Here is a 21,655-nt window from a genome sequence, read left to right on the forward strand (position 1 = left end):
TTACAATATTTTACTGTTGCTTTTCGTACACGTTTTTCGTTTAAATATATTAAATTTTTATCATTCTTGTGAATTTTGTATTGTGATTTACTTGTTTCCTTTGTGTTGGTTTTAATTTTAAATTACGATCACTGCTACTCATGCTTACGAACTAAATCCATATCATGTAAGTTACAATTAGTTGATTTTTTAACCATTTTGTGTTTTTTTGCATTTTATTAGTTTTTTAGTTTCTCTTTTTGTTTGTTCTTTGCTCCAACGTATAAATAATTTCACTTTCTAAATATATATAAACTTTCATATTTGTCTGTATTTGTTCGCTTCTGTGTGAGTGACCGTGTGTGTGTGTGTCGCGTGTGTGTGGTTGTGTAGTGTCCGTTGTGGGGTCCTTGTAAAATTATCAAAAAATCATTCAGTTTTGTTGCTAAAACACGTATATGTCTTTCGTTACCAGTATGTCTATGATTAAATATAATTACCTTCTGTTTTGATTTCTTTTTTAAGATTATACTTTTGTAGCTTAAAATTTGTTTAATTTCCTGTTTCATGGTTTGTTGTAGTTCAATACATACTTATTCATATGTATATTTGATCGTTTGTGTATAATTTGCGCTAGCTTAACAACATTTACATATACATACACACACAAAGGGTTTACGTACGCGTTGATTTAACTGCCTTTAAAATTATTATTCTCCTGTAGTTCTAAACAAACGGACACGGACGTGCCAAGGATATATCTCCATCTCCGCAGTATCCAAGTTCTTGATTTATTTAGTTTTATTAAGTTTAATACAATCTTCTTAAATTCCATTTAACGTTATTTCACATCGCCTCGCTTCACTTCACTTCAATGTGCTTAGGACTCGGTGTGCTATTCGGGACCCTCTTTCTCTGAATACTTCCTCACTTTTTAAGTCTAGCAAAATGAAAACATTTACGAGCTACGTGTATGCGATTGCTTCAACAGAAGTTGCACACTTGTAAAAAATTAAAGTTAAGTTGCATTCATTTAAAATATAATAACAGCATCATGTACATAATAAAACTTTGCCTTAATTCATTTTTAACATAATTTTTCTCTTCAGGTTCTTCTTGACTTTCTGTCGTTTTTTAAAACCAAAACACAGTACAGTGCACTAAAAATATTTCTAAGTTACAATCTTCTTTTAATTTTAAACATACTTTTCTCTTGTCTACTCTTTATTTTTTTGTTTTTCCTTTTGTTTTCTTTTGTTTTTGTTATGCAATGCAATTTTCTTAAGAACTATAGTTTTAAAGTTAAGCTTAAGTTACGATGTTGCTGATTGTTTAGTGGGTTGTTTTGTTTGTTTGTGGTTTGCTTGTTTTTTTGTCTGCGTGCGCCATAAGTTGAAATGCTATTTTCGAGTTAATTTCAAGTTATATTTATTTTTTAGTTGACTTTTGTTTATCAATTTAGTAAGATTCCTCGTTTGTTTTGTCCTGTTCCACCGCAGGGGTGGGGTATAAAACAGAAACAGTTCCTAGAGTGAGTTGCTCTGATTAAAATTGGTATAGCTCATGCATCGATTGTTGCCGCTGGTTGTTCTGTTGGATTGGGTGGGTGGTGCTTCTGGCGTCTGCCTTTTCAGTAGAAGTTTGCGTGCATTCTTCTTGTACTACGGATTATAGTTTGTATCTGTTGCTGCCAATAGACCTGTAGGTGTTGCTGGTGCATCTGCATGTAGCTGTACCCGCCGGAGGCACCCAGTCAGGTTCAGTAAACCTGACTTCGGATCGGATTCTAGATGTTCGACTTGGAGAAGCTCACGCGCAGATGGTTCGACTCGGATAGCTGGTGGTTGTGCATCTTGATCAGCGCCAGAACGGCCTCCTCCACGGAGGACAGCTGCAGCAGCGCCATTTTACGGTCCTTCCTGTAGGAACAAGAATAAGGATCATTAGTGGATGAAATAGCTTCAATGTCACACGGACTACTTACGGGAAAAATTTGAATGCTTTGACTTCGAAGCTGTTTGAGGTGAAGGCTTCTTTGATGTCATCCTCAGAGCAGGATGAGCTGTGGGGTGAGGGAGATGGAGGTAATGGTTAGGTTTAAAATAAGAGTCATCGATTTAGGGGTGCGTGGGTGCGTGGCAGTGCCCGCTGTGCGGCTGGTTCATTGATACCGCATGGCAGGGGCTCCAAGGGGCCTTTGTGCGAGGGCTATTGGCTCGACTCATAAATTCACACAGCGGAGGGCAGACACCATCGTTCGAGTCCCAACCAGCGGGGTGCTTTGTCATATTTGGCAGACGAGGCTGCCACGCGGGGTTTCCGCTGCTCATAGCGGTAATTGTAATTGCCTTGTCGTGCCGAATCGAGCCATCGCCCAGCCTCCATGGAGAGCCTTTCCCACCACCCACGCCCACGCACACTCCCCCACCTGATCCCCCTGCAGATGGAGGACGGAGGAGCAGGTGAGAGGCCTTGCCCTGGCGAGTACTCACGGAATGTTGCTTAAATGCAGTGTCGCCGACGGCGGATAAATGTTCTGGTAGTTCTTGCTGCCCGGCTTCTTGAAGCGGTGCAACGGATTCTGCGAGTAGTCACGTGTGAGCCCGGCGTCCGGCTGTCCCTCCTTGGGCAACTGCACGGCCTGGTGTTTGCTGGCCATCACACGTATCGGCTTGCCCCATAAACGTAATTTATCAAGGTGAGACATGGCTGTGGAGCAGAAAGTAACACGTTAAAATGGGTGCACGAGGGAAAAGTTTTCGCTTGTTAGATGAGTCTGTGACTGGGGGATGGGGAATGGGAAATGGGGCTGTGTGTCAATAAATGTATCTGTGGAAATGCAATTTATATGCTGCGCCACAAGCCATAAAAATGTTTTCGCCCCTGAACCCTTAGGAAGAAACACGGCTAGAAAAATCATTTTATGATAAAACAAATATTACTCGATAATAATACCTGAATCTCTAAAGCTGCCGCAAATAAAAAGAGCAGTACTAAATCGCTTCTTAAGACTTCGCCTTTTACCTAAGAGCTTGAATTCGGTCTCTTCTTTCCGCAGTGTAGCCAAAGATCCCACCCGCCAGCCGTCGAAGTCGAACAAAGTCAGCAATAAGTGCAGGCAAATATTTACATACTGAAATGTAACTGCAACTTTATCAATGTCGTCTGCCTTTGGTGATTTATACGAGCTGAAATGCTTGTTTGGCCGTAAAAGTATTACCAAACAAAAGTTTGCCGTCTTCTGCTGGATCCTCCTGTAAGTTCCAACGGACTGCGCCTTACTTCTCATATTCTCGGCACTCATAACACCTGCGGCTCAGACGGAATGCATGTGCAACGGAGAGCTGTACTTAAGCACAATTCAATTTCCATTCCCATTTCGATTTCGATTTCAGTTTCGATTACGTTTTATTTAATTTCAGTTTCTGCCAAGTCATCCGACGGCTTAGGCCAGCTCCACTGTCCGTTCAGGGAAGTCCGAACTTTTCTCAACTCTCATGCATTACATTAATAAATTACAGCACATTTTATCACTGCTCTCCTCTGTTTTATTGTGAAGCAATATGCTTACTCAGCCGTTTATTGTTTGCCTAATGGATTAAGTGATTTTCAAAAAACCAAAGGCGCAGGAATATAATAAATTGTAAAATAAAAGGAGCGCCAGCAGTGACAAAGCCCGTCGCAGCTCACATGGCCTAAGCATCCTTTTTTCCGTACTCGTCTGTTGTGTATGACAAACACTTGTAATAAAGATTAATGTGCAGGCGAGACACTTTTCGAAAAATGGCAGGCCGGTTCCTAACTTTGCCTACCACTTCAACTTCCGCTTCCGAAAGGCTGCAGCTGCGCCTGGGCCCCGGCTCAAAAAGTATCTTAAACTTTTAATTACGAGGCTGAGGCTGCTGACCAACATCAGCAGCAACAACAAATCATTATTAACTAACAAAAACAAGCAGCCAGAAATGGGAAACAGGGAACGGGGATCGGGGAGCCCGAAAAGTAAGTGAAATGACTCGGCGATGGGGCTTCGAGGGTCTGGCCGTGTTTTATGCATGAAGTTCTGGGTTTAAGACTTTTAAGCACCATACACTTGGGACCGACCCCACTCAGAAAATGTTACTCCAGCAGCGGAAGACACCGAGGATGGGGCAATGCGGCTCAGGTGAGCCCGCATCCGGAATGGAATGGGCTCAGTTCAGTTCACTACCCCTGATAAACTCCAAGTTAGTTGTAACTTTCATGATTTGAACGATTAATGTCCAGCAATTCCTTGACTATGATCTACGGCCGCACTGGCCAGACACTTTATTATCTCTGGCTCGTAAACTATGCAAAACATCCTCTGCCCGGCATTTTCCCAGCTCCCAGTTCCCAGTAATTAATAGTGGCCCACAGAGGGCCGGGCGCCAAGTCATTCAAACAGTCACTTAGCATTGTCAACCCAAGTCGGAGGAAACTTTCACCGAACTCGACTTCTATATTTCGTAGCGCACGCACACATGGCGTATGCGTAATCGACCATAATACAAATGGCAATGGAATGCGGCCAACACATGTGAGAGTGTGAGATGGTGTGTGTGCAGGAGTTTGTTTGTTTTTATTGCAAATGCCTTTATGCGTACGCTTATGCAAAATATTTTGAAGTAATTTGTACGGAAAACAGGAAATTTATTTGCTAGCAAAGGCAAAAGAGGAAAGCCCCCAGTCGACAGCTGGGAGTGCGCCAATAAATTTGGCGGTATCTGTGTGTGTGCCGCCTGCCCATAGTTGGCAATAAGTTGGGCCAACTTAATCCCGCCCAGCTTCGCCATCCCCAGTCGCCACCCAACAAAGGCTCCATTAAAACCTCCCAAACAAGCAAACACCTCAAACTGCCCACCAAGTGGACGCAACTGAGGGTGGTGGGCGGATTATTGTTTTTTCATTGTGTGCCTTTGTCTATTTCCCACCCCCTCGCCACCCCGCCTCCGTGCCTTCTGATTGCTGTCGCAGTTAGTTGTGTCGAGTTGTTCGGTGTCCGTTCCATTTTGATTCCCTTCCCGGAATTTCGCCCCGTTTTCCGTTGACTTCACTTGCAAAAGTTTTTTGCGCCTTTACGCTGTAATTCGTATGCTGAGTGTGCAATTGTAGCCGTATTTTGTGTGTGGCCCTCGCCATAACGCACACCACCTTACGAGACACTTTCGTATGCATGGGGTGAGTTGGGTGACCCCGGGCAGCTGCTCCTTCCTGCTCCTTTCTGGTCCTGCCCTTGTTTCTCCTCCTACTGCTCCTTGTTCGGTAATCGTCTTTGTTTGTTGGCGAGAGTTTTGGGCAAAGTAACGAATGAATTTGTTAATATTTTATGAGTGCATAAGTGCGCACTCCCGCCCCGAACTCTGCCTCTACCTTCATTCCAGACTTGTTCGCGTTACCTGGTGTCCAGGTAGCTGGGTACACTCGGAAAAAGTATAGACACTTGTATTTTGTGAGCAAAAATCAGTTGAAACTATTTTCATATTTTCAGTTATGTGTTACTGTTCCTTGCTCACTAGTAACATACTGTTTTCCATAGTGTAGACGGGTTGAAACATAGGGAAAAGCCAGCAGCGGAAGTGTTTGCCATTTGGCAGCCCTTGCGGCACATTAGTAGTCTATATGCTGCCGCACGCCCATTAATATTTTCACATGCCCCGGGGCCGTTGGTTCGCATTTCTGTGCTTGACTGGGGGAATGGAGTGGCACGGAATGGAATGAAATGGAAGGGATGTCGACTTCCTAGTTTGGCACAATAATTTGCTTGTTTGGTCAAACAGTTGACTGGCTTTGGTTTTGTCGGTTCATTTGCCTAAAATCTGCACAATAGTTTTATCAACTGCAGCCGGCGGCGGCCATTTGTGGTCCTCGAACTGCTGTCAATTTTTGGACGAATTCAATTAACACAACATTACGTATACGCCACCGAAACGAATTCGGACAGATGCCGATGCTGCTGCTGCCGGTAAAAGCGCACAAAGGGAAATTACCCGAAATTAAGCCATGCATTTTCAAGAGTTCCTGCTGATTAGCTCTCCCTCCACCCATCCCCCCGCTGTAACCCAATTAATTAAGTAGGAAAATATCAAAGCGGGAATGCTATTGAGCTGGCAGCTGAAGAATGCAAGGCGCACCGCAAGCCAAAGCGGCACCGAATTCTGCGAATATGTATGTTTACATAATTATAATTAAAAAATTAATTGAGTACAGCACAAAGCATATTTTTAACGAAGGGCGAGGCGGGCCACGCAGTTGGTGACAAGCTGGCGAAAATAGTTCGCGGTCGAGCGGCGGATGTGCGGATGCGACTGCGGATATTTGGTCTGCGGGTTCGCGGATACCCTCGGGACATTTCGCATTTGTGCACCTGGTTGCCTGGGCCGGTCTGCCATCCTGCCATGCACTTATTTTCTTTTTATTTAAATCAATAAACAGTCGATGGCATTCATTATGCAGTAGCTTACGCATTTCCAGGCGCGCAATTTGCTGGCAATTTCCGCAGCGATCGCACTTTGCATTTATCGAACAGATTAAATTTATTTAAACTTTATTAACAACAGCAGCAGTCGCTGCCTGTGCGAGTGACACGGAATCGTGACGGAAAATATAATTGATAAATTACATGTGCGAACGATTAACGCCCTGATGGCATTCAACCTGATTTTCACCTGCCTCGGCGCTCAACGGAAATAAGCAGCTAATAAAATATGCCTCTTATGCAGTGAGTAATAAGGAATTTGCCAGAAATAAATATGGGCCTTTTCCATAGTAAGCACTGCAAAGACGACACAATATATGAATTTGTACCTGAGCCACATGAGCCAGCAATTTCACTCACAAAGGCCTTTGATCCGGGCTTAAAGTGTGGATGAATTTGCATATGCACGGCACCCTGGAAACTGCAGTTCCTTGCGAAAGGCTCAAAGGCAAGGACACAGGCGGGCATTTTCGCACCGCTGTCGTTTTCAATTAAGCGCCTCCCTGCAGGGCCGCAGCACTTTGACAGCTTTTGAGTTATTTTTCCAATGAATAAATAACACAAATGAAAGACAGCGGCGGACGCACCGCTGAGTGGGAACAATGAGTGCTGGCCGGAGGAGGCAAACAGCGAAACAGAGCGAATTGCTGGACTGGTGGACTGGATAGTTGGCGTGTTAAATGGAATAAAACCAAATCGAAATTGAAAAAGGTGTCGCTGTCAGCGCTGTCAACGCTTCGATCGCCTTGCCAATGCCGCTCCTGTTTTTGTAATAAAGTGGAATTTGGCACGTCGGTTGGTTGCTCTTAACGCGTCGCAATGCGCGACAATTTTCATTTCGTTTAATGCGTGCAGGGGGTCGGATTGGATCGGATGGGGGTTTAAATGGGGGTCTGGATGGGGGTCCTGAGGTCCGTAGGGGGAGTCCTTGGCCGGCGGCAAGGCGGCAGCCTGACAATGGCGAAGTGCACACAAATAAATGCAATAAAATGATTGGCATGTCCCGCCGAGCAGGAGGAGCCTTTGTTGCCCGGACTGGAACTGGATCTCCACCAGGTGTTGCTGCTGTCCAGGCGGGCTGCTGGCTGGTAATAAAGCGCTTATAAAATTCCATTTATGCGCTCGGCCAGCCATCTCTCGCTCTTGGCCCTGTAGCCCCGGCAGCCGTCCCTCTCACTTTAACAATTTTTATTATTAATACATTTTGTTTGCTGCATTTGCAGCTGCACAGCCAACAACGGTTACGGTTGCCAAAGGAATGCGCCGTTTGGAATTTCATGTTGCCGGAATTTTCATTTTAAACAAGCTGCAAATTGCAGTTGCTCTTTTTTTCGCCCCGCCCTCAGCTTACGGATCGTGACTCAGATTTTTCATTACTTTCATTTCGTTGTGTTTCGGTGTATGCAGTAGGTATGTAATGTAGTAGATGGTGGGCGGGTGGTTTGTTTGTATTCATGGGTTAGTGGGTGAAAGTGCGTCTGCTTGACTTACCCAAATAAGCTTGCTGGGGCTCCGCCATCTGAATGAGTGCCGAGTCCTTCTTGTTGTACAGAATCTTTACACGTTGCACATCGCCGTATACACCTGGGGATGGGAAGAGCAGAGGATTATGAGTATATGGTTGGGGACTACTGGGTATACAAGCGTCGGCTCGAATTTCATTGCAGTGCCAGTAAAGTTATACGAGTGTCGCGAGCGGGCCAACTAAGACTAAAGCACTTTGTAGAAAATAAGTGACCCTTTCCTAGGTATACAAAATACACTTGGAACAACCAGCGAATATATATACTTTTTATAGATTGGAAACAGTACTTTTATTATTAAAAATGTATAATAATTAGCATGCACTAAATAGGTTTTCTTATAATTTGTGGTAAGTTCGCCTATATTTATTAAATAAATTTGTTCCAAGTGTAAAAGGCTAAGACACCTTATTTGCGTGACTTCCTTAAGCTGGACCTGCACAAAGTAGTGAGCTTTCCTTCTCCTCGGCTGCTGCTTGAATTTTTGGACAGCTCCAAGCGGTTTATGGCGGCCGCGGAAAAAGTTTTACACCCCACCAAAAAGCCATAACATGCACACGAGATATCCTTTGGCACTATCCTCTTTCCACCCTCACCCTCCCACTATCCTTGCCCACAACCCGAAACCGAAGCACTCGCATTATTGCCGCGGGCCACGCCGTTAGTATCATGTACGAAACTCATAACTGGCTCAATAAGTTTTCTCTGCTATTTTTTACGAGCTTCAATTCGAACTGCACTGCTGCTCCTCCGTCGGTTGGCTGGATGGTTGGCCCAGCCGGCTTGGCTTCCTTGGCCGCATTCCGTTTTAAGGCCACGGATTTTACAGCTGTCAGACAAGGTGTGCTGGTGTGCAACTTTTCGGCGGCGGCGGACGCGTTATTGAATTGTATTTTATGGCTTTACTTACGCCGCAGACTAGGCAATATAAGGTGGGCTGAGGGCCGAGAAGCAGCTGCAGGACTGCATTAAGACTGGCAGATGACTTTAAGGAAGCTGCTGGTTTTTCTATTTTCCCCTGGCCAGTAGACTTTGCTTTGACAGCTGGCCAAGGGTCGGTCCATTGGCCCTGGGTGACTTATTTTAGACCCCCCTGCCCGGACTCCACCCCATGTGCAGCCAATCAGCGCAAATTTGAAGCAGGGCGCAAATTGCCATCAAGCATAAAAAATAGTTGCCGGTCGAGTTGGTGGCCAAAGGGCAATGGCAATGCCAATGGCAATGGCAAAGGCGACCCCAAAGCAAACAATGTAAAGTGCAGCCCTGCCCAAGACAACAAATCGAATAATGCGCAAAGTAAATTTTCAACTACTTTCAGCCACACACACCTGCACAGAAAGGAGATGGTACACTGTTAGAAATATCATGTCGTACCTTGATTTAAATACGGTTGCCTTACTTTGTTATCAGCAGTACAACTTCATAATTAACTTTACCTTAAAATGTACTTGTTGTTTAGCTTAAATATATATTCCAGAAAATATACTAAACAATCCTCTCGACTTTCTCCCAGTGGAGGAACTTAGGAAGCAATGCCGGCTATAAAAGTGAGGGCCATGCCAGCTACTCGGAGCGTAGCGAAGCGAGCGCTGCGCTAACAAGTTACAAAAGTAGCAATGGAAATGCAGGTAGTAGCAGTAAATAGTGGGGAGGAAGGCCGGGGAGGAGTTCGCAGGACAGAGCACACAGTTCAACAGTTGGCAGTAAATCCATTTTATACAGACGACTGGCTACCTGACTGACTGACTGCCTTGGTTCCCAGTTATCCGGCGGACTTGACTTATGCCAAACACCGAGCAATTTCGTTTCGTTTTTGCCAGGAATTCGGGGCAACAATTGCAGCAGAATCAGAAGCAGAGACAGACATCGACATCCACATCCACATCTGCAGGTATTGGCAGTGGAGCATATTGAATGCCAGGCAAGCCGATGCCCATGCCACTCTCCTCCAGTCGCCAGTCGCCAGTCACCAGCATAACTTGGCGTGCAACGGGGCGTATGAACAGCAGCTGCCGGTTGCCATGCAAAGTGCGCCAAGCCCGCCCAGCAGCAGCCTCAATCTTTATTCGTATTCCCATTCCCAGCTCCGACCGACCGACAGACTTGATAATAATTTATTATCGCCTGAATGTTCCTCCGAAAGTTTTTCGTTTTTTGCGGTTTCGCGACACTAACGTATGCAGACAGCGAAGCCGATTCCCCGACGGCCCATTAGTCGTGTGTTTGAGCATATTCTAGATGAAGAATTATGCGGATGGCGGTGGCATATTAGCCTGGGAGTCTATAAAGTTGAAACGGCCTTCTAAACTACGCCCCTCCTCCTCCTCCTGCTTTCCATCTCCATTATCGGCGGTGTCAAAAGCCAAACGGAAATTCAAATTCGAATTCAAATCGATGGCTTCCATTTAATCACATTCCCTCGAACGCCTGTCACAGTGCGTTTGGCTGCTAAAGCGATTTGTAGCGATTATGAAAAATTCATTGAAATTATTTGCACATTGGATTTAATTTTTCCTGTTTCGGGCACTTTATCAAATTGCATTTCTGCCACAACATGTAGCGCATAAAATTTTATGAAATTATTCCGCGCATACGTAGCAACAACAATCAACTCGCCCAGAACACGGCACACAAAGAGGGGAATCACGCGGCAATACACGCCGGATCTCTAAACGCATAAAAATTCAATTAAACACGTTTCGACAATATTTTCGGCAATGATATAAATTTTTATCACGCCATTACAATTACATAAGCGGATTACATGGCATATGTGCGAGTGCTTGGGGTGGGGGCTTGTTTCCCAGACGATTTGCAGACTGATTAAGTTTTCTTTTATTGTTATGCAAAGGCAACTCAATCCCGGCGCCCGAAATGGGCAATCGAATGTGGAATGGTGGGCTTTTGGCACTGCAGGGTGGTTTCCGGCCGAGCCTGGCCTGGGTTGGTATTGAATGCTTGACAGCCTAAGCGGCATGTGTCAAGTGTCTAAAGAGCATGCCCTAGAGAGCCTCTGGGCCCTTTCAATTGGGTCTTCGCCTAGTCGCAGGCGAAGCGAACAAAGCGCTGTCAAAACTAATAAAATGTCTGACTGGCTGGCACCCGAAAGGGTTTTGGGCTGGCACCCAACTTTTCCGGGCTTTTGGCCTTTTTGTTGCGACGCTTGTTGCTGTTTTTCGGCTAGATCAATCCCCGCGTTTGAAGTGCGTCCGTTGTTTGTCCCTGGCTCCAGACTTGAGCTCGCCACTTTTATTATTTGGTATGCAAACAGCTCTCAGGTGAGCACAGGCAGCGAACCGCACACTCGGTCCCTCCCCCTGACCCTTTGAAGTGCTAAACTCACCACCCGACGTGGCCCGCGGCGCCTTTGGCCCCACCTCATGTGGAAATCGTTGTTACGTGTCCTTGCGTGTTGCCATTAACATAACAAAAGCAGCCGTTTGCCATTTGCCGGTTGACGTTTGCCATTCGCTTGCCAGTTGCCAGCTACACTGATCAAAAATCATTTAAAAAGGGAATCTCTATTTTCAATGATGCCCTATGCTTTAAGGCTTTGGTATTGAAGCGTTATCAAACGAGCAATAAGAATAATCACCTTGGTAATTATTTTAAATAATTTCAAAAAATGATAGGAAACCCTCTTAATACCTAAAGAGATTTCGCCCGAGTGCATTTGTTTGTCGTGCAGCTCCTAGCTCCTTTAAGTGTCATTGGCGGTGCTCCTGTCTGTCCGCTGTCTGCTTAGAGCTACTTGGAAATTCAAAGGTTATTACATAAAATTTTAGCCTGCCATTTGGCTGATTGCCCGTCGAGACTCTGGCCGTCGATTACACGCTGGCTGCTCAGGCTCCTTGGGAACCCAGCGACTTTATCTAAATCTATTGGCACCCCAATAATAATACGCTTAACGTTCAACTTATCGACATCTCTCCATCTCGGCTGTGCAACGGGGCGTATGGGTATCCAACTTTCCTCTTCGCTCCGGACTGAGCCCTTCGGAGCGTTTAATCAGCAATCTAAGCTTTATTAGCAGTGCAGGCAGCTGCCAAGTGGCGGAGGAGCAGGATCAGGAGGAGGAACTGTAACTTTAGCTGCAGCAGCACTCTGCTAAGCGGTCTGCTGATCGGATTTTCCCGGCTCAGTGGCTCAAAGTTGCCCTGTGGTTTACGCTGCACAAATCCGGCATCCCGCCAACAAGAACAACAATAAGGGCAGCACGGAGCAGAGCAGAACAGAAACAATTTTTAAGCAATTAATACGTTTGGCAACATTTCTGTTTACTTTGAGCGATAAGCCCCGAACTGCTGACAGAATGGATGCAATTTGTAAATATAAATCAAAGCCAGCAGCAACAACAGCAGGGCACCGCACTGCACACAAGGGTTAAGTTCCGGGCAAGCAAGCGGCTTAACTCCCTGCTGCCCGTCATTCTCCATTCTCCATGTGGTTGCGTTTGTTTGGCAGAAGTTTATATTTGGGTATTTAAACTCAAATTAAATGCATTTGCATGCAAACAAAGGGGAAGCCTGTGTGTGTGGCCGCAAACAAACCGTTTTGTGTCACCAGAGACAAAAGGGAGAAACAGACTCTCGTTGTTGCCCGGCCATACCGGCCATACAAGCCATGCACACTGGCAAAAAACTCACCAGAGATTGGAGATTGGATCGCCGGCGGCAGGGGAGAGGGAAGGGGAGCCAGTATTGTGGCAACAAAATCCATTATGCTGCAATTATGCGCCACACTTGGCAGAATGCTCGTAGAACCGGACAAAAACTTGCTCAATCGATGTGTTTTGGTAATTAAATCAAGTACATAATGGAGCAAGCCAAATGGAGAAATGCAGCGCAAGTGAAAAGTCAACTGGGAGTCCCATAAAATAATAAAACACACACACTGGCTGGGCCTGCTGGGGGAAGCTGGGGAGTGGGAGAGCAATTCAAACAGCAAACCCCATTAACTTTACAAAGTTAGTTAAATTCATTTGGCAAACAGACGACAGACGACGAAAAACCAGCAAGGAGACAGGAGACAATCCCCTTTTCCATTCGAGAAACCAACCAAGCAACCAACCAACCGACCGGCTAACCGAGCCAACGAGCTACGAAAAGTCACAAGTAAATTTTATTTCAATTGTAAGAGCCAGCAAAAACTACACAATGATCATGGTTGTGTGCGGTATAAAAGGTATATATAAATACAGAGACCCCGGCAGAGCGGGAGGAAAAACCACACACACACGCACGGAGAAAAAATAAGGAATTTCTTAGTCCGTTGACGCTTCTAGAAAATTAATTTAAAGCTTTGAATAATTTTCCCAATTTTGATGATATTGGAATATATTAGTTTTTAATTGAATCCACAAGCTGAAAGTATTTTTGTAACACACTTATTTCCTTGGCATTTATTTTAAATAAATAAATGTGAACTAAATGAAAATAATTTGGGAACATTTATTTATTCTACATACTCGAAAGTTAAAAGCTTGAAGAACAGGGAGGGATCGGATATAGGAATTATTGCATACCCTTAGGGGGATATACAAGGTCTTCACATTTTTTCTCTGTGCACACACACTAAGGAAAGGCAGCAAAAGCAACAATGGGCGACAGCAACAAGCGCAATGATAACTAAATAAATGGACATTTTTATAGCTATGCACTTCCGCACTCAATCTTTTGTGCTGCGAGTGTGTTAGTGGGTGCCGGAGTTCGTGTGTGTGTGTGGCAGGATGAGCACATGTTAAAGCATGTGTTTTGTGCATGCATTTTAGCTCTCAGCTCAGAGGCGTTCGCTCTCTCGCCCCCTGGCCCCTGGGCTCAGGGTCCTGGGCCTCAACAATGGAAACCAGCTACGAGCACACTTAATTCATGTAATTTCACACACACACAGACACACGCACACACACCAAGACAACGGAGGAGCAACAGGATGCACAAGTGCTGGTGCTGCCACTGCACCACCGCTCCTGGCTGAGTGCGGTTTCACTTGTTGCCAGTTGCTGCTGCTGTGTTTTTAATATATGTATGTTCGTACTTCGTATGACTACACAGGACGTCGAGTGTATTCTCATTTTCATTGTTTTACAATTTGTAAGCAGAACTTATGACAGGATAAATGGCAGAAGGACAAGACTGGGTGGCCGAAGAACGCTTTCCATTCCGGTTTCAAGCTGCCTGATGGATTTGGCCCTGCTGCTGCTGGCAAAAAGCTATTAGAAAGCCATTTGTTGCCGGCTTTAGCCGGTTTATTCCATTTGGCAATACAATAAATACTGCCACTGGCACACGGAAAAACGGAAAACAGAAAAAAGAAAAAGTGCACAGCACCATCTCTCCATTTAAATGGGTTTTATAGCCCGATCGGGTTGCTCTAAATTTATTTTCTTTTCTCGCAGGGACTATTGGCCTTTGCCTTCCGTGGAATATGATCGCTGTGAGCTAGGAATGGATTTCTAGCTCGAGGTCCAGGACTTTTACTGCTTCGAGTTGATGGTTCTATTTTATATCTCCCACATGGCGATGCATTTTATGTGCAAACTGCCAGACGCCCGCTGCATACCCAAATTTCTATAAGCCCCTTCTCTCCTGTTTTAAGGCTTTTTCAATATTTTAAACAGTTTGTGCCGCATTTTTGTCAGCTATTGCTTTGTTAACCCAACCACCCCGCTCCCCTGGTGCCCTCAAATTCTGGGGGATAAATAATTCATGGCACTTTTGCTGATTGCACGTAAATGGCGTAAATGCCAACCGGAAGCGAGGATAAAGGGAGATTGAGAACACGGAGAGCAGCTACACGGAGTAAAGGTAAAGGATAAAGCGTTGGCCTCGCTCGATTCGTACAGTGTAAATTCAATGAATAATCAAGTAAACTACTTATAAATTGTTCAAGGAGTGTAAATTTATGTGGGACACGTTGTGACCGGGCAAAGCTAGACGGGACAATAGGTATTTGCTTTCGTTTCTGGGGGGAGATAGTTAGTCGGATAGCGAAAGAGACAGAGATCAACTACGAATGGAGATGTGTGCATTACTGCATTCCTCCAAACAACTTCTATCCCCTAGCTTGGCCCGGAAAACAAACAAATAAAATCGAAAGAACTGGCAATTAATAGAGTAATCGTTTGTGCAGACGTACCAAAGAGGGTAAAGAGAGCATCAGGCGTGACCATCTACAGAGAAAAAGAGAAAATAGAGTTTGTCGTCAGTTAGCGAGAGTTTCGTTTCAGATGTTTTACAAATAATAAAAAACAACAAAGTTAAACAGGAAATAAACAAATTAAATCATAGAACATGGATCTGAAGACAGTGTTTCAGTTTCGGTTTCAGGCTGGGACGCAGAGAAAGAGATAGAGAGTTGGAGGAAGAGGGAAGGGGAGAGGTTCTCAGGTCCCAGTCCTGTCAACAGATACACTACACATATACAAATACGAGTACAAATAAATGGTTATTAAAATATGAAATCGTTTGTGTGGGAGGCGAGAAATTAAAGCGCTTTTTATAAATGGTTGAAAAAAGTGTAAACACAAATTTGCAACGTATGGAAAAACATGGGCGTACACGGAATGCAAACTAATTTTACGCTTTTAATAAGCATATGATAGTCTTAAAAAATGGGTGATTGAATTTATTGTCAATATATATTTTGCCGCTTTAATTAATTTTTAGAGAACCTTAAATATTTATTAAAATGGGTATCAATCAGGGTAAAAAGTGCCTCCTTTCGGTAATCATCCAACCATGGACTTGAGGCTTTACTACCTCACAGAGAACCTTACAATCTCGAAACGCACTTACCTCCTCATTTAAATTCGAGACGAGCAGAACATTTGAGTATCCGCGCATAGCGGGAGCGGCCGTCTGCAGGGCACCGCTATTGGCCAGCGAGAAGGCGGCCAAGTTGGGCAGGGCGTTGCTGTAGCCGCCGGTCAGCGGAGTGCCCAGACCCAAGGCGAAGGGCGGCAGGACTCCCGGGGCGCCCAGGCCGTTGACTGAAAGAAAATTGAAGAGGAGTTAGCCATCTGTCAGTGCTGAGAGTTTTCGATTAGTTGCATGCCACTTAAGCTCTATTTGAATCGATAGCAGGTGTAAAGGCAAAAAAGACTGAAACAAGGCATAGCGTATAAGTGTGTGATACTCAGTGATGCAAAAACCGATTTCACAAAATTAAAAGAAGAATCAAATATACTCGAGTCAGGACCCTTACAATTTAATTTGTTTTATTAGATTTTCAGAAAATACAAAAACCTAGCTTGTCAACGAATTTATCTTTTAATGGAATAAATTTGATAAAAATACTTTAAGGCAACAAAATCAATTTAAAATATATAAATATGAAAATTAAAATTTTCAAAAATTTAGCAGATGATTTTTTTGTGGTTAGCAACAAGAAGCGTAGGAAAAACATAAAGGAAAAATCGGGAAAATGTTCCGTTCGTGTTACCTATTTTATCACCTGTGAGAGAAGGCCGCTGCCGGGCGGCGATCAGTAGCAGATCGTTGGTGTTCATCAGTCCTCCGGCGGTGGGCATGAGGTCCACCCCCGGTTCGCCCGGCGGCAGCGCGGGGTTCGTGAAGTCGCGCGACTTGTCGTTGTTGTACTTGACGTTCAGCGCCGTCAGTTTGCTGTTGTCAATGCGCAGCGTGCAGCAGCCGTTGTATATGTTCTGCCCGTCCAGGAGCGACTTGGCGTGCTGGGCGGAATTGGCGTCCGGATATTGGATCAGGGCCTGCAACCAAAGAAGAAGAGGGTATTAGCCGATAGTTTCGGGGAAAAACAAATGACTCCACTTAAGAACTCGAATTCAAACTCACCTGGAATGAATTATTCTTGGTGAAGGTGACGATCTTCAGCACCTTGCCGTAGCGCTGGAATATCTGGTGGAGAATGTCCAGCGAGACGGGGTACATCAGCGACTCCACGATCACACGGAGCACCGTGTTGGGTCCGCCGGCCGAGTTCGTGTTGTTTCCGGCTGCATTGACGGCGCTCGTGTTGTTCTGCAAGATGCCCACGGCACTGCTGTTGCTGTCGCCGGAGCTGTTGGCATTGTTGCTGGTCGCATTGGCAGCGGCGCAGAGGGGCAGGGGCGATCCGCCGGCCGGGGACTGGATGCGGTAGTCGCTCTGGACGACCGAGTTCTGAAAGCAGAGGGAGGAGGCAACATGATAAGGATCTTGAGCCAATTTACTTGGGGGAATCGCGCGAAGGAAACTTTTATTAGTTAAAGGCGCAAACTTTTGCGCATTAATCAAAGCAACTGGCAGTGCACAAAATTTATGCAGTTTGGAAAGTTTTTTTTACGGCAAGAGGACAGCTGCACTCAAAGAAATATCAGTAACTATAATTTCGAATAAATTAATTTAAGAATTATAATAATTAATAAATATTTATTACATTGATACAGTCGATGTAAATGACCCAAAATCTTAAAAACCAAAATTTAATTTTAATATAAGAAAAAATTTTTTTTTTGAGTGCTAGAATATGTTAAACGTTTGTGCGGCAGCCAGCCAGTCAAAAACTTAGCGGTACCCTGTGCTATTTGGGAATCGTCTTCGCCAACATAAATCTCAATCAGAATCAATAATATCAAGTATCGTAATAATAAAAGAAAAACGGGAGGTGGAAGGCAGACGCAGAGAGAAGTCTGCCGGTGACGAGGATGCTGGGCGGATGCCAGATACGGTTCTTAGTGAGCAACAAAAACTTCTTGCGTGAAATATACACGTTCTATCGGAAAACAATTTAATGACATTCGGAAGTAAATTTATTCCTATTCGTGCTGAATTTTGATTTCGAAAATCATAACGTAAACACATTCGACCGCCCACCGAACCACCTGCCCCCGATTTCCTCTTATCCTGCCCATTTGCGACGCGTTTTTTGTGCGTTTGTCAGCAACAGGAGAGACTAGGCGAGGAATGGGATGGGGTGGGTAGACAATCCTCCCCAGGCGTGCTATTTGTTTCTGCCTGCTCCTAGATAAATTCCTTCTCATCGGAAACAAAAAGCCCGGCGACGTGAGCACTGCCTTCGACCCTCTGCTTGAAGCCAAAGTTTGTAAAAATAATAAAAATTGATTAGAATTGCCGAGTGCCGAGCTGCGTGGCTAGACAGGGCGTATGTGGGATGTACAGTGTGGCATGAGTGTGGCTCTGGCCCATGATGATGCGGCTGCTTCGTCTTCGATTGCCATCATGCTGGATCCAGATGCCTGTGGGATGCCATCAGTGGCTGTCGCTGGGTTTCCTTTCCGCCGCCAGTAATTTGATACTTCACTTTGCCTGATTATTATGATGACGATGACGTTGATTGTGTAAAAATTGTAATGTAATTGTTGGGAAGCGTTTGCCCATCTATTACTCATGCTATCCAGCTATCTCCGCTGGGCTTGTTTAAACAGCAAAGTTGGTTAGCATTAACTAGCTGTCAAGTGGGCAATTGGCAGGCGTTTAAGCACTTTGATAATTGTGCATAAGTTCGCACTGGCACTTGAGTAACTAACTTGGCCACCTCGACTTGCTATTTATGGGATTCTGCACTAAGAGGAAAGTCCTTTGCTTGTATTAGATTTTGAGTAAAGCAAAAAGTTAACTAAGAGAATATTCTGATAATAAATAAAACATGATATTAAAAATTATCTTAAAATAATGGCTTATCGATTTCGATACTTTAGCTGCTAATTTCCCCGAGTGTATTCAAGGCCCATAATAATGGGCATTCACAGTTGGAGGCTCTAAGCCAAACCAAATTTTGGGAGCACTTGCACGCATATTAGGCTAAGCCATTCTAATTATCCTACAGGACACAGGGCGGCCACTGGGAAAGGGAAGAGAAAGGGGATGGGGAAAGTTTAGGGACCACAACCAGCAACATCATTAAACATAACACATCGTTGTGTGTGTGCGGCTGTGTTTGTATTGGACTTTGCTTGTCGCGGTTTTGCCTGTTAATGAGTCAATTGTGCGTTCCCCTTCCCATTCCCTCCCCCACTGTTGTTGTGGGCTGATTAGATATGCAAACAGCCAAACCCCCACCCACTATAGGGAAGGGAACCACCTCACCACATTGTTATAATTTAATATCGATGGGCTGGCTGCTGCTTCTTCGCTCCCCCCCTGCATAATGCCACATTTGATAAGCCAAAATGCTTTGATAAGCGAAATGTATCGACTACTTGCTGATAAGCACATTTATCGATCGATGCGTGTCAGTGGGAAAATCTGGACAAAAGACACACATGTCCCCGCCACTCGGCCATTTAGCTCATGCGATGTGAAAACCATAATAGGGGAACTTTAGCGAAGAGTTCACCACACTGAGCTTATGGATATTCAGGGATTCTTGGGGAAACTATAGCGGCAAAGTCAAGCCAAGTCTCCATACGACGCACAAACAAAAAGTATTCAAAAAATCTGATACTTCGCAGCTCGCTAAAAGGAGTTCTCGGCAAACTTTTGCAATATTCAACAAGCGGAAAAGAACTCGGCAATTGTTTTATGATTTTGATGCGGTTTTTGCATAAGAAATAAACCCGCAAAATGGCTGACAAAAGGCAAGAGCTCAGGGCTGCGGTTCCACAACTCTAGAGGCGCCAAAAAATATTGACGTTGCTTTCACTTAAGGTTTTGCATAAATATTTTTGTTTCATAGCGCTTTCGTGTGCTTCTCCTTTTTTTCCTGCGGCCAGGAAGTTTATTTTCATTGCAATGTCACACTGAGTACCTTGACTTCCTTGCCTCTCCTGACAGGCACACTTTAAACTGCATGGCGAGTCCTTTCGAGCAGGAGGAGGACTCAAGTGTCGTCGCCCCTTTTCAAGAGCCGGCTGTAGCTGAAGCTGAAGCGAGAGCTTAAGTGTTCGGGCCAAGTTAGAAAGTAAAGCAGCTGCAGCTACAGATGCTTGGCCACCATCTCCGCCGTCCCCAATCCCCGATCCCCTTCTCAGAAGCTGCCTTTTTTGGCGCTCTTGCAACTGGAAGAGGGAAACTTTTTTGGCCAACTACCACTACAAGTTATGAACTTGTGTAGTTAAGTTTTAAAGCTGAGCTCGGGATTATGTATTAGTTTGCCGTGGGTCGTTTATCTGCTGCGTGGTTTTTACGGTCAAGCCAAAGAGGAGAAGTTGCTCAAAAGTAAAAAAAAGGAGGAAGGAACAGCGGTCTCAGTGCCAACAAACCATATTTGTCTTATTTATGCAAAGGGCACACAAAAATAGCAGCTACGCCAAGTGTGTTAAAAGCCTTTGGCAAAAATATTCCACAAATAGGACTATAAAACCGGAGCGGCTTAAATAAATACGAGTTACGCAAAGTAGCAAAATCTGCTGGCCAAAAAACAAAAGTAAATACGCCAGCGAAAACAAAGTAGGGAAGGGGAAGAGGGAACGGGGGAAGCCACTTTCGGGCAGCCGTAATGCAAAACTAATCAATACAATGAAAATATTGACACAGCCGCTGGAAAAGTCAGTGCATACACATAAAGTTGTCAGATGTCGGCAGTCGGTTTTTTGGGTTTTCTGGGATCTGGCCTGCCTGGGTTGTGTCGACAGTTCCGCAGTTGTTATCCTACTCCACTCCACCACTCGGATCTCACGTACTGCGAAACAATGTAATTTAAATCCATTTTCAACACGTCGCCAATCAAAATGGCAAAAAGCTTTAGAGTATAGCACAAGTATAAGCAAACATTCGCATCCGCATAACTCAAAGGATCAGGAGCAGAAGGCACGGCCACATTCGCGATGCTCCTGCTCTTCGGCGCTGTTGTGAAAACAATAAGATTAGCTTACTTTTGCCTTTGCTTTCGACGGCGACGGCGACGAAGAGCGATGGGCGGTAAAGTAAACGTGAAAATAAAATGGGAAAACAGGAAAACAGCAAAGAAAAACACAAGCCAGGCAGCGCATAGAAAAACAAACATTGAGCAGATAGCAGATAGCATTCAGCGGATAGCACCGCATATGTGAAGTTATTTGCCTGGGCAAAATCCTTTACTGCACACGCCTGAGAGTTAGACAAATAGCGTGCCGAAAGAAAAGGCCCCATAAGCTGGTTTTCCCGCTTTTCCCGCTCTTCCAACCCCTCGCAGTATTGACAGCCTGTCAGCCGAGGCGCAAATTAAATAACACATTGAGGTCTGTGTCGCTGAGCCGGGCTCATATTATTAACACCAAATCAAATGTACGGCCTTATCCCCGTTGGCCTGTTATTTATAGACATGCGGGCATCAGACATCACGAATAAGACTTTGCTAATCAGCTTGATCCTTTCTGTGGCTTAATCGCTTGACATTTGTATTAGTTCTGTGCCATTCTTGCCCGGACTTGCCTTCCTTCCCTTTGATCCCCGCCAGGTGTCAAACGCGGTGTAAATTAATCCCACTTCGTGTTGCCGCCCAATTTTCATGTGTGTGCCATTAATTGACAATTGCCGTCCGTCACTTGGCTCCGTTTGTGTTTTTCTTGGTGACTCGCCATTGTTTGGTTTGAAGGAGGCGTCCGTAAAATGCGGCTCTCTCTGTAGTCGGCAATTTAATTTAATTACAAGGTAACCTTATCACTGCAGGGAAAACGAGCACCTGCCCACACACACATTCAGCGGAGAGCAAACGTATGCAAGCGAGCGCTTGGGAAATGCATTTGCCTGTGCACTTGCACTGC

At 44.8% G+C, this 21,655-nt stretch overlaps 1 protein-coding gene across 12 annotated transcripts in view; it reads right to left on the reverse strand.

The window, feature by feature from the left end:
• Window positions 1–747: 747 nt before the first annotated feature.
• Window positions 748–21,655, reverse strand: part of heph (polypyrimidine tract-binding protein 1 heph) — a 149,455-nt gene continuing 128,547 nt past the window's right edge. For 10 of the 12 annotated variants that reach the window (XM_070216664.1, XM_070216666.1, XM_070216665.1 and 7 more), the window contains 8 exons: window positions 16,806–17,132; window positions 16,435–16,720; window positions 15,789–15,982; window positions 15,130–15,163; window positions 7,964–8,056; window positions 2,472–2,688; window positions 1,964–2,041; window positions 748–1,898 (listed from right to left, as the gene is read on the reverse strand). In XM_070216664.1, coding sequence (XP_070072765.1) covers window positions 1,766–1,898; window positions 1,964–2,041; window positions 2,472–2,688; window positions 7,964–8,056; window positions 15,130–15,163; window positions 15,789–15,982; window positions 16,435–16,720; window positions 16,806–17,132 — 1,362 coding nt within the window. In that variant the 3' untranslated portion in view covers window positions 748–1,765. Of the gene's footprint in view, window positions 1,899–1,963; window positions 2,042–2,471; window positions 2,689–7,963; window positions 8,057–15,129; window positions 15,164–15,788; window positions 15,983–16,434; window positions 16,721–16,805; window positions 17,133–21,655 lie in introns of those variants that run through there. The other 2 variants (XM_017152212.3, XR_001770268.3) reach the window with 2 other exon arrangements.

This window comes from Drosophila takahashii, chromosome 3R, assembly GCF_030179915.1.
Source record: "Drosophila takahashii strain IR98-3 E-12201 chromosome 3R, DtakHiC1v2, whole genome shotgun sequence".
NCBI classification, from domain to species: domain Eukaryota; kingdom Metazoa; phylum Arthropoda; class Insecta; order Diptera; family Drosophilidae; genus Drosophila; species Drosophila takahashii.